The sequence below is a fragment of the Hemicordylus capensis genome, chromosome 3 (genome assembly GCF_027244095.1).
Source record: "Hemicordylus capensis ecotype Gifberg chromosome 3, rHemCap1.1.pri, whole genome shotgun sequence".
Lineage (NCBI taxonomy): Eukaryota > Metazoa > Chordata > Lepidosauria > Squamata > Cordylidae > Hemicordylus > Hemicordylus capensis.
In genome coordinates, this window is record NC_069659.1 from 327,613,333 (window position 1) to 327,626,579 (window position 13,247).

Sequence of the window (13,247 nt, forward strand, 5' to 3'; positions counted from 1 at the left end):
CATTATAAAAAGCTATGAATCCACTTTGAGATATAAAAGGAATTAGATGTGCTACTATAGCTCTGTGCTGGGATTAATAAAATGCACAGCAAATAGCTGATGGAATGATCCATTTGAAGTTGATACTGGTATCTTGAGAAGCTGGTCAGGACTGCTGTGGGGTGTGTGTGTGTGGTGGGGGGAGTCAGTTTTGTTCAGCATTTTTGTTTCTGGAAGAGTATTTTAAAATGAGGAGAGATAAAACCTGCATATATTTGCAGAGCCTGTTAAGCAGGGACAAATCCATCTGTAAACCTAAGTTTCCCTTCATTTCCTTCCCTATATATCTCCAAATTACAGTGAATTCATTCCTGAGCTGGATAGATGCCAGAAGTTTCTCATCTAGCTATTTGTGGGCTGCCTCTTTTTTCCCCTCCTCTCTCCCCTTTGAGGCTTTCTGATGCCTATAGAGTGAGCTCAACTCAAAAGGTTTTCCAGCCTCACACTTGCCTGGTATTCTGTAACAGTCAGATCAGGCTCTGTGTAATACTAAGGAATACTGTGGCAGCATCAGATTTTTTAGCCTTATTTCCCTGCAGGTGATCCAGCAACTTCACAATGCATCTGGTAATGTATAGCTTTTACTAAATAAACCATGCAGGGTTCTCTCTTTATGAAGAATCTTTTGAGGATGTATTGAATGAATTGAATCTGATGATGCTTATTGAAATACTGATGCCATTGATTTGTGTGTATGTATGTGTATGTATGTGTGTGTGTGTATATATGTACACACACACACACACACACACGTGTGTGTGAGTGTATGTGTAATTGTTTAAAATTTAAATATATTTAAAATGTCTATGGAGAAGATTCTCATTCAAGTAACATGTTCCCTATAAGCAAAGCTTGTGCAAATACAGATTAGCACTCGCAATTTATAACAAGCAAGTTTTTCAAAGCAAACTGAAATTGAAGACTACTGTTCACACCAGTCTGTCTGAGCACTGAGATGAGATACTAGTCTGACAGGAATAAATTTAAAGCAAGGGTTGAATAAATATCTGGGGACTCACTGAACTCTGAAATAGCAAAGATCTTGCTGCTGTTGCAGGATTTCTGTAGACTTAAAAAAATATCTTCTGAATTTTCACTCAGCATCTACTGTAGGAGAAAATGTGGTTGTGGATCGGAGTAATCTTCTCAGGGTTTCTGAGGTTCAGTATTCAGAAGGTATTGTAGCCATTCTAAATACTAGACCTTGAACAGTAAATGGATCAGGAGTTTTCACTTGTGTGTGTTTATTTGTGGGGTGGGGAGCCCATACATTTATGTAAAGAGACAATTAACTTAAGTCCAAATGTGATCTGGCTGTTTCTGTAGGCACTGTGATTCTGAGTTTATTCCTCAGAATTATTAAAATTCTTTAGGGGGAAATTCCAAAGACCAGCGTCAGTATCATTAGTACCTGAGGTACCTTGGAAGACTGGGTATGCTGGGTGTCCAGTTATTACCTTGATTCCAGATACAGAGACACTTTACATTTTACCTGTGTTAATGACAGGTATGGCATTAAACTATCCATTTGGACCACATAAGCTGGAATAAACTCACTTTCAAAATAAAATATTTTGCTACATTTCTTTTTTCAGGTTTTAATGCTTACCTATCTTTACTACAACTAAAGGCTGGCAACCTAGGGTAGTAGTTGCCACATATTATTGCCTTAATAAAGGAATAGTGCCTTCAGAAGATGGCAGATTGGCAATGGGTCCAGATAGGTCTAATTGCTTACCATTTTTTTTAAAAGCTAGTACATTATTATTTGAAAGCAATTGTAGTTCTTGCTTCAATATCATATCATATTGAACAGTACCACTGGGATGAACTACAGCATAATCCATGATGTTCTGTTGTGTTGTTGTTACACAAATTAAACACAACTTTGCACCTATATTACATGCTGATCCAGAATCCAGTGCAAGCCTTCTTTATTTCAACATATTCTGAGTCAAAACATTGGTCCATTTGGCTCAATAATGCCTGGGCTGATTAGCAATAGCTCTTCAGGTTTTCAGAGGGGGTCTTTCCCAGCCCTACTTGGAGATACCAGGGAATATTCCAGAACCTGGAACATTCTGCATGCAAAACATGTGCCCTACCATTGAGCTGTAGCCCCATTAAGACTGATCTTGGAGTACAGCCTCTCAGTGCCACTTCAAGGAGATTGTGCAAGATGATCGAGATTAGAGCTGGAAAGAGGTGGAAATGTGGGGATATGTTGCACCAATTCCACAACCTCCTATATCTGTGAGAATCATAGGGCATATCACACTGGCATTTCTCATGCCCCCCATTCAGTGCCCTGGTGCAAAACTGACATGTTAGGTATTGTTCCTAGAATAATGAATTGTGGCCATCTTTTACACCAGTAGAGAGCCATCCGCCATGGGAACTGCACCTCCCTTGCACAGCCTACAGTTCCTCACAATCACAAGCGTGCATTGGTGCTGTAAGAATGTGTGTGCATGACTGAGCATGCTCCTAATGGTAAAATTCCTTACGTGTTTATTTCCTTCAAGCCAATTAAAGCCCAGCAGTCACTACAATTCTGAAGTGTAGTAGCACTTCTTGTGATGTTAACTCAGGGTAGTTTCTGTTTCCATATTACATTGTAACTTTTGTACCACCATGGTATCTCCATTGCAGTAGATTGTATGAAGGGGTACACTGTATGTGGGACTCTTTAGTGATTGTTGCTTTTATCAAGCTGAATTTTTGCTGCTTGTCCAACAGAGTCCCTCATTTTTAGAATAGCCTAGTATAGTGGGGACTGATTCCACAAGATCTGCAAAGGTCTTACTGTGATGTGCAAAAGTACCAGGTTGCAATTCTAAACACACTTACTAGAGAGTAAGCACCAGTGACCACATGGGGACCTACTTCTGAGTAAACATGTATAAGATTTTGCTCTGAATCTAGTAGCAAGGGAGTTTGTGGATTATGTTTGACTTTTCTCCATTCTGTACAAATAAGCCTGGATCAGAACCTAGATTTTTAACTCGAGTATATGACGATGTCTTGGCTTGGAATACAATACTAAATAATGGGTTATGCAGTACTAATATAAATCTGAGCCTCTGAATTCTCTAACAAATTTATTAGACAATTATAGACAATTTTGTTAATTTGCACAAATGAAAATGTGCATTAGTGATGATTAATTTACCACAAGGTGGTTAGACTTTGATTCACTTCATTGTCCAGCCAAAGAGTCGGTATCCATTTACTAATGGTTGCCTATATATTAAAAATGTCAGCACACACAAAGTGCCAACCCTGGGACTTTAATTACACATTGAATACATAATTTATTTGAAAGGCAGCTTAGTGGCATAAAACTCCATAATTGTGTTCTACTTGTTCACAAATTGAGCCATATTAAAGATCAGAAACGTTTGCCATTTCTTTCCCTGAGTCTTTCTATTCATTTGACTTAGCCTGCTATGGTACACACACTTAAGGGCAATTCTTACGTGACTGTTCTGTACATGACCATTCCTATTTATCATGAACAAAAAATGTAAAATGAGTGTGCATGTGTATATTTTGATGCTAACAGACATTGCTGTAAAGCCACAAGAAGCACAGGAAGCATTTGCAGGGAGCCAGTCCAATTGAAGGCAAGGGATTAGCCATTCCTTGATAACCCTAGGAAAGCCTTTTTGTAAAAAGTTGTAAAAGAAAACATTGTTGTGTGGTATGGCAAAAGCTAGCGCAGTGTAGTGGACAGGATTTGGCTTGGTTGAAATCTCTACTCCTCTATGAAGATCACTGGGTGACTTTGAGCCAGTCACTGAGACTATTCTCACGCACACCGTAACTCAGGCTAGGGAAGCCCAGTCTGCGTGAGGCTGCATGTGAGAACTGCTGGACTTGGACCCGGTCCTGGTGGGGCAGCGCTGCCTAGCTGTGTTTTAAAACCTGGCTCTTCGTCAGGGTTAAGGGCTTGCGTGAGCCCTTAACCCAGGCTCTGGGATTGTGTGTTTGTTGGGGCTGCATTTGGTGGACACAGAGACAAGCGCCTAGAGCACCCGCCTCATGGGAGAATCCCCCAATGCATCACGCATGTTGCATTGTGGGCTATCCGGAGGCTGGGATGCATTGTCCTGGCCTCTGGACCTCCATGCTACACAACACTGTGCTGCTCATCTGGGAGTGTGGTCCTCATCTGGGGGGAAGGTGAGTTCAACCAGCCTTCCCCGCCCCCCTGCCTGCTGTCTCGCCCACCCAGTCATGTGAATGACTTCACTACTTCCATCTAGCCTACTTCACTGGGTAGAAAATATATGGGCCAAAACCCATTTATGTTGCCTTGAGATCCTTGGAAGAATACAAAGAGAATTTTCTATATTGTATTATACTTGTGCTCTATTATGCCTCTAAAACTGATTTGCTGATGTAGTGATGTCACAGAATGTTCACAGGCCATTCTAAGAGCTTGGAACCAAGCTTCCAGGAATTTTTCAGTCCAATGGTTGAGCTTGAGGGAAGGAACAATTGTCAGTTTGGCTGGGATTGAAATCCCTCACAGGTCCTGTGCAGCAGGCCGAGAAATGGAAGATATCACTGGAAGTAGGGGAAAGCTTAGGGGGCAGGGAAACCTGGAAACAAGGTAACTGAAGAAAGTACAGAGTAGGCAATGGGTTGAGAATGGAAGGGCAGATGAAAAAGGAGCAGGCTTGAGGTAAAAGACAGGAGTGACAGGGTACTGAGGTGGGAGAAGTAGCAGGAGGATCAATTTCACAATTTAATTTAAGTAAACCAGCCAGATCTTGGACTGCAGTCTTCTAGTATCAATACACAATTTCTCAATAGCAATTGGACATGCTGTTTTCCATGTTATCTATGTTAATGTAAGAAGAGCATGCTTACATGTTGTTCACGTAAAAAGAGCACCCTATACTATAAAGATGTAGTGGGCTTTAAAACTGAGTAGATAAAGATATGAGATAAGCATTTCTATCAATAATTTGTCTGGCATGCAAAGCTGGAACTGAAGGGAAAATGCCTCATGCCTTTTTTAAAAGGATGGTACAAAATGTGTTTTGGTCTTCCTCACCCCCATGTCTTTGTCTGGTTCTAAAGAAATTTACAGATGTAAAAAAAAAAATCCTGAGTGGGATAAAATTGTGAGTGCTGTTAATTGAATGATATGCTGTGAAAAGATTGTTTGGAGGTGCTTCTTCCATTTGTTTTTTAAAAGGAAATAAACTGTTGAAAGTTGTGAGCAACTTATTTCAGTCTGTGGAAGTTTCCATGAATTTGATAGAAACAGAAATTGGGAGTTTGGTATGTTTGGCAGTTGGGAAATTCATACTTTTTGTTTGTTTGTTTGTTTTGTTGGGAAATTCATATTGATAAAAAAAAGGCGTACTCTTAGAGAGAGTGGCCTTGTTTACAATCTGCGATGAATCTTTTCATTTTTTGTTTTCTCTCTTTCCTTCTTTTTCAAATTCATTCATGCTCACACTTTGTTGCTTCTCATAAGATGTCCAAACCGTTAGTATTCTGAAGGTTATAATTCTTAAACTTTGTACTCTAGTTGAATCCCATTGAAATCAATTAGGCTTCTTCAGAATAAAGTGGTTTGAGGATTATGGGCTGAACAGCTGCTGAAGGTAAGAATGTTTTCATTTTTTATATGTGCAAAACTGGTCTCAGTGTGATCTCACAAGCGCAAAACTGGTTTCAAGGGAAACTTTTGTATGTGTACTATGTAGTCCTGGCCCAAGCTAGGTTCAATATAGTTGTGACACATGGTAAACAAAGTGGGCTGTTGAGTCGATGTTGACTCCTGGTGACCACAGAGCCCTGTGGTTGTCTTTGGTAGAATCCAGGAGGGGTTTACCAGTGCCTCCTCCCGTGCAGTATGAGATGATGCCTTTCAGCATCTTCTTATATCGCTGCTGCTCAATACAGATGTTTACCATAGTCTGGGAAGCATACCAGCGGGGATTCGAACTGGCAACCTCTGGCTTGGTAGTCAAACCATTTCCCCACTGCAGTACTCAGCTCAAAAGTTGAAGCTGCCTATGAAACTCTTTATCTATAAACTGTATGTAACATTACACCAGCTCTCTTAGAGAGGAGAGCTGGTCTTGTGATAGCAAGCATGACTTGTCCCCTTAGCTAAGCAGGTTCCACCCTGGTTGCATATGAATGGGAGACTTGATGTGTGAACACTGTATGATATTCCCCTTAGGGGATGGAGCCTCTCTGGGAAGAGCAGAAGGTTCCAGGTTCCCTCCCTGGCTTCTCCAAGATAGGTCTGAGAGAGATTCTTGCCTGCAGCCTTGCGGAAGCCACTGCCAGTCTGTGTAGACAATACTGAGCTAGATGGACCCTTTGGTCTGATTCAGTATGTGGTAGCTTCCTATATTCCTACCAAACTACTAACTTTTAAATATCATATTTTCAATATATTTGGTCCAGTAAAAAGGATGCTTTCAATAATGTTCAGTATTTGGCAAACTACCAAGGGTCTTGTAGCATTCCATAAGTCATAGTGGTATACTAGTTCTGAAAAACCTCTCTCATAAATGTTAATACAGTGCAATAGAATGAAAATATGTTGCTTCTTGGACTATGTATAATGGCTCTTCTGGATAGAGATGAAATTTATCGAATCCTGGATGAGTGGGTGTTGTAGGGACTAGTTCTGAGCATTAGAGTGTGAACCTTTTTGGAAGAGAGAACTATCTTCCTACTCCTTGGCTACATAAAGCACTTTGTGAACGTCTTTACTGGAAAGTGGTACATAAATATATATTACTAGTAATATTAATAATTATACACACACACACACACACACACACACACACACACACACACACACGGGATTATTTAGAAATAAGTAAGAAAATCAAAGAGATGCAGAATCTTGACAGAACATGAAATATTATTGATCGTTGCCAAATCCCCCTCATCCAGGTTTATCCCAAGACTACCTGGTCTCATTTGTGAAGCAGCTTCTGTTCACTTGCAGTTTTTTTTTGTTCAGGTTATCAGTGTGCTAGAGAGAGAGAGAAAGAGTGCTGATGAAACACAGTGTTTGCAGGTGCATAAGCATGCCAGCATCTGGTACTCTGGGCAGAAAAAATATGCAGAAGAAAGTGAAAGGAATAGGAAATTGCACATACAGCAATTCTAGGACTAATCATCATCAAGAGCATCTCCATATTAAACAGATAACAACGGTCAATCTTCAACATTACAAAAACATAGTTCAGCTTAGTAAGAACTCCTGGAGCTTTCCCAGACAGCAAGGCTTTACTGCAAGTTTGAATTTGCCCCAAAAACCCAACGCAAAAAGTTAATTTTTTTTAAACCCTGGACATAAATCTGGCTCTACTCCAATGCTCAGTGAAAAATCAGAATCTTGTGTGAAGTGCTCCCCAATATCTCACACGGACTTTGGTACAAATCTGACCGATGTGCAAATGCACACTTTGCACACTGAAATATGTAAGGCTAGGTCCAGATGCACCTCCAGACTACAAACCTGCTCAGGCGGCTTAAGTACCCCCCCTCCCCATGAAACAGAAAGAATGGGATTATCCACCAGCATCACCTCAATCTTGTCTGACTTTGATTTCAGTTTGGTTAGCTTCATCTGCTCAGCCATAGTTTCTAGACACTGGTTCAGAACTAAGGGGGCATCTCTTGGTGCTTAATGAATATAGAGCTAGGTGTCATTGGCATGTTAATGACATGCAACTCCAAAGCTCCAGATGATCAGTCTCAATTGCTTTATCTAACTATTAAACACTTAGCCTTCTGGATCATTGCATCCTTATGGAAAATTGTGGGTCAATTCCCATGGTACTGAGCTCGATTGAAAATATTGAAACTTTGGAACATCAGCTCAAGCACCCCAACTAAATGTTAAAACTGGTCTAAAAGTATGCTATGAGCTTATATCGGAAGCTGCCTTATAATAGATCAGACTGATAGCCTGTCTAACCTAATGCTTTTGACTCTGGTTCTCCTAGGTTTCAAACAGATGGTCTTTCTAAGTCTTGAGACCCAAGGTTGTTTAACTTGAAATGCCGGTAATTGAATCTGGGCCCTCTTGCATGCAAAGAGTGGGCTCTTCTACTGAGCTATGATGTATCTCCATGTGGATCTGTCCTATCTGAGAGGCAGAGTACATAGAAAAGACTCATGCATTTGGCCCGGTTCCTAAGGTTGCATCATTCACACACAGTGCCTAGGGATGTGCATGAACTAGTTTGTGCACTCCTGGAAGGGCAGAGGGCTTGCTTTAAGGGACAGGGAGGGCACTGCCTACCTATCAGCCCCCGCCCCACTGCTTCCTCCCCCCCACTGACACTCCAAAAAAGCAGGCATGCTGGGCTGCAGCGTTCCTGCTTGCAGCCCCAATCAGTGTCGCCATGCTCTTGTCTGACATGTGCTGATCGGGGCTGCAAGCCCAGCGCACCCACTATTTTGGAGAATGCCGGTGGGGCGAAGGCAGTGGGGTGTGGGCTGACAAGTAGGCAGCGCCTTCCCTGTCCCTAAAAGCAACCCCTTCAGTCTTCAAACCAGCTGGAATGCCAGCAGACCAAACCGGTTCGGTGCTTCAGGAAGGGAGCGTTGAACTGGTTCCGTACACATCCCCAACAGTGCCCAGCCATTTCAGATCACATTACAGAAAAGCAGATCCCATATATTTGAGTGTAAGTCACTAAGGAAAAAGAATCCCAGTGGTTGTAAGGCAGTCATCCAAAATGCATCCCTCTGTGCTTTTGTGTCTGTACTCAGCACATGTCTAGAATAATAGTACTTAGCATTTGTAAAATACTTTTGAGTGTTCAAAGCACTTCACATGACTTATTGTTATCCTTACAACAGTGCTTTAAAGTGAAGATTATTACCTTCATGTTACATATGGATGTAAGGCTGAGGCTAAGAGGGAATGACTTGCCTAAAGCTGCTTAGGAAATTCAAGGCTGAGGTGAACTTTGAATTAGGGAGTTTCTAATTCATAACTCAGTCTCTTAGCCACTATTCTACACTTAGGTGCCTCTAATACCTACCCATAGAACCCCTAGAGCCTGTTTCTAGGCCCATGCAAAAGAGCATATGTCCTGCCAAACATTCTTGGTTATTTGGAGGGGACCTGTTTCGTATGAAGTCCAAGCAGACCTGAGCCTACTTCACTGTCATGGCTCAGACTTCAGAATCAGAAGAATCAGAGCAGGAGGACTCGCCTGCTAGTGAGCCACAGCAACAAGAATTGGCAGAGAAACCAGACTCTGGAGCTGAAGATTCTCAACAGCTGCCAGACTTGGTTTCTGATGAGGAAGAGCCTGGGATTTCCCCTGTATTGAGACAAGTATCAAGAGGCAGGCTCAGTGGAACTCACTCAGGTGCAGGAGATCACAAGAAAGAAAGCCAAACTGCTGACTCAGGGAAGCCTGATTGGTTGCTGGTTCTGTGGAACCATATATATTCAACAGTCTCTCATGGCTGAGTTGCTGTTTGCAACTTCGCTGGCAGCTTATAGTGTGCTCTTGCATATTATATATTTTCCATGTCCCAGTTTGTCTTGTCTGTACTTCCCTGCATTGTTCCTTAAATTCCTTGTTCTGTGTTCTTCGCTTGTTTCATTCCTTGTTTTGTCTTTTCCTTCCACTTATTACTCAGGTATTGTTAGAGGGGGGTGCCTAGTTTCAGTTCAGGGGACTTTATTCATTTACTGTTTTCTTTGCAAGCCTTTTATTTTCCTTCATCTAGTTTTGTTGCTGTTTTCTGTTTACTTTCATGGGGTTGTAAATCCTGTAGGGTTAACCGGGCTATCAGTTCACGACATTCACAGAGCTTGAAGAGGATAAGGACACTTGCTTGACACTAGCATTATGTGCAAGTTATTGTGTCTGTGTATTGATACCCAAATGGTAATCTCCATTTTATGCAGTCTGCTGATCTTGCCCAATATCCTACCAGTGTTGCTGGCTAAGGGTCGGTCACTTTGTCTTTCAGAATCAAACTCTGATATTTATATGTTAAGCTTTTGGAAAGCGGGCCTTGTGCTGAATTCCATTAATCAGTTGTAGCCTTATTTAATTAGCACAGATGTTCTGGTATTTCCCGTCTGTTGGCCTTGCAAATACAGGTTTGTTTGATATGGCTCTCATGCTTTTTCCTGCTAGGATTTATTTTATAGGCACTTCATGTAGAAATCTATATGATTCCTGGTCTTGTGGATGCTAATTACAAGTTTGGCTACCTCACTATGCAAGAAAAAAGTCAAGTCTGATTTTTCATGTTGAACCTGTTCATGACAGAGTTCCATGTATATTAGTAGTTCCCAACCTGGGGTCCTCCAGATGTTGCTGAACTACAACTCCCATCAACTACAACTCCCATCAGGGAGCTGTGGGAATTGCCGTCATATGAGTGAGGGGGCTAGAAATACCTAAGAGAATTTTCAGCACCCCATCAAAGAAATCCTAGGATTCTTTAGGTGAAGTCATGACAGTACAGAGTGGATTGAATGGATGGTCGAAAAGTCACTTTGCGGGGGGGAAGGTGATCATATGAAACCAGCTCCATGCAGCTCATCCTACAACAAATCATGGTCATTTCCAGATGCTGGTTTACTGTGTTTCTTTTTAAGTTTCTGCAGTACTTACTGATGGTCTCTTGTAGGAGCCCGATAATCCTGTTTCTGTAGAATCCCTGTTTCTCTCCTTGTGAGTTTAGGGCTCCGGCCAGATGCTAAGTACTGCTCTTGTACTATTTTTACAGTGCACCTTTTGGTTAGTCTTTACTTTTTCATTTTCATAACCACTTCAGAATAGTAATAAAAAGGGCGGTGTTGTTAAAATAAGCAGGGGAGCAGTGCTCACTGTCTAAAAGGGTGAATAGTATTTTGCAGAAACTGAGACAGGTGTCTGGATCCTGTGTGAGAACCTGTCAGTAAGTACTGCAGGAACTTAAAAAAGAAATGCAATAATTTTTGCATGTTTTGCTAATAGAAAAATCAGTACAGATAGTTTTAAGACCTTCTTTAAAAGTTTCAAATGTGTAAGTTCTAACTTATTCATGGACAGTGTTCTCAAATGCTTTGCATGCATCTGGCCACCACATCACAAGTTTGAATTTATAACTGTCAAGATTTTTTGTCCTGCTTTATAATGTTTAAAAGATGAACACCCTGCACATCCCTGTAAGTCTAAGCTCATGAGATTCCCAGAAATTTCTTAATGATTTCACATTAGGCAACCTGCACTGAATCACAACGGAACAGAACAAGCACTGGAATGAATAAATAAGATGTAAGCATATCTTCAGCTCCAAAAACCACATGATAAATTCCTTAGGGGTTGCACCTTCCCTAGATCCTAATGTTGTTCCTCCCCTAGTATTTTATGTTTGTAATCTTGAACTTTCAGATTGAATTGAAACCCAGGTTAGCGCCTCTCTCTCTCTCTCTCTCTCTCTCTCTCTCTCTCTCTCTCTCTATATATATATATATATATAGAGAGAGAGAGAGAGAGAGAGAGAGAGTATTATTAAGCATATTGCCTAAACATTCATATCATCTCTTCTGTTGCATCTGAAGCAATATAAATTAGCTCTCTGGTAATTAGAAATGTCGATGCATAATGTATGTCTAAGTTAAAGCAACACTTAAACAGGGAAGCAGAGAATTAAAATAAAATGTCAACTTTGCTCTGGAAAATTCTGTGGAAAGCCACTGCTGCTTAAAATTCATATGTGAGATAGTTGCTTCTTCTACTTTCCTCTTTACCAAAAAATGAGGGGGTACTCTGAGGACCCAAGGCATGGTTATAAAGCAGGCAGTTTCCCAGAAGATCAACAACCACACACTTTAATCCAAATAAAAACAATATTTTATTGAATACAAAAATGAGCCTTGGACAGGATAAAACATGCAGAGCATTATCATGTGTCACAGAACATGCAAGATGGATGTGTGACTGAGCACTAATACTTTCTCTGCTGTGTGGATTCTTTAATGTGTGCACTAAGCTACATAGTTACATGTGTATACTAAAGAGTGGGAAAGAGGTGGAGGTTGGTAATGGGAAACAGGGCAAACAGATGCAGAGCGCAACCAATTCCAAATGGAAGCCTGAACAGACTTGGTTAAAAGACCAGGAAAGGGCAGTGAGGCTGTGCTTTATTCTACTAAAGGAATTCCATGAACTGCCCTACTGGCTTAGGGACAATCTTCAGGGTGGACTTATGTAGATGGAGGGGAAGTGTTGCTTCTTTTGGAAGTGAGAATTCTATAGCAACGATTCTCAATGTTGGGTCCCCAGATGTTACTGGACTTCAGCTCCCATAATCCCCAGTCCCAGTGGCCTTTGGTTGGGGATTATGGGAACTGAAGTCCCCTGTTCCACAGCATTGACTCTTAGTACCATAGTAACCTCTTCTGGCCACTAGAGGCATGATGAGCTATATTAATTGGTCTATTTTGGTCAGTTAGTCAGTCAGAATTGTTTAGTTGTTGAACTGTTTCCAGTTCATCTCTTTGGCTAAACCTATTTACCACCAGAGCATACTCTGCTGTGTGAGGATTTTAATGTTTCTCTTCATACCCCTCAACAGGGGCGTATCTATGGTGGGGCAGGCAGGGCACGTGCCCCGGGTGCAAATTGAAGGGGGGGTGCCATTTTTTAAAATTAATTTTTTTTTCAAATGGCCGTCAAAAACAAAATGGCCACACGCATGCTCAAATGGCCTCTGTGAGGCCTTAGGCCATGCCAGGCCTTGCAGAGGCTATTTGAGCATGTATGGCAGCCATTTTGTTTTCAGCGGCCATTTTTTAAAAACACAATTTATTTTTAAAAATGGCCACCTCAAATGGTCCCTGTGAGGCCCTAGAGGACAGCGGGGGAAGGGGAACCTTTGCAAACCACCCCCCCTCCCCAGTCTTTAGGAAGCCCCAGAAGAGGCTACAGGTAAAAAAATTTTTTTTAAAAAATAATGTATGTCACTGTATACATATTTTGTTTGGCACTATGTACAGAGAATCAGGGCTTGTGAATACTTAGCTGAAGCTTATGAGATAGTATTGTATTCACTTGCTCTTACTTTGCTTCTTGTGATAAGTGAGTTAAATGTGATGTCTTAATAATATGGCTATTAATGGTGAGTTTGTCTTTGAATCAGTGTGAGTATTAAGTATTAAGGCCCACTGAGAGTTTCTTGCTCTCTTTCTCTCA

General features: G+C 41.2%; 1 protein-coding gene across 2 annotated transcripts in view; it reads left to right on the plus strand.

Moving 5' to 3' along the window:
• The first annotated feature begins 490 nt into the window (after nucleotides 1-490).
• SCHIP1 (schwannomin interacting protein 1) overlaps nucleotides 491-13,247 on the plus strand; it is a 630,453-nt gene continuing 617,696 nt past the window's right edge. The window contains exon 1 of one of the 2 annotated variants that reach the window (XM_053306137.1): nucleotides 491-606. In XM_053306137.1, the coding sequence (XP_053162112.1) occupies nucleotides 598-606 (9 nt within the window). In that variant the 5' untranslated portion in view covers nucleotides 491-597. The remainder of the gene's footprint in view (nucleotides 607-13,247) is intronic. The other variant, XM_053306138.1, reaches the window with a different exon arrangement.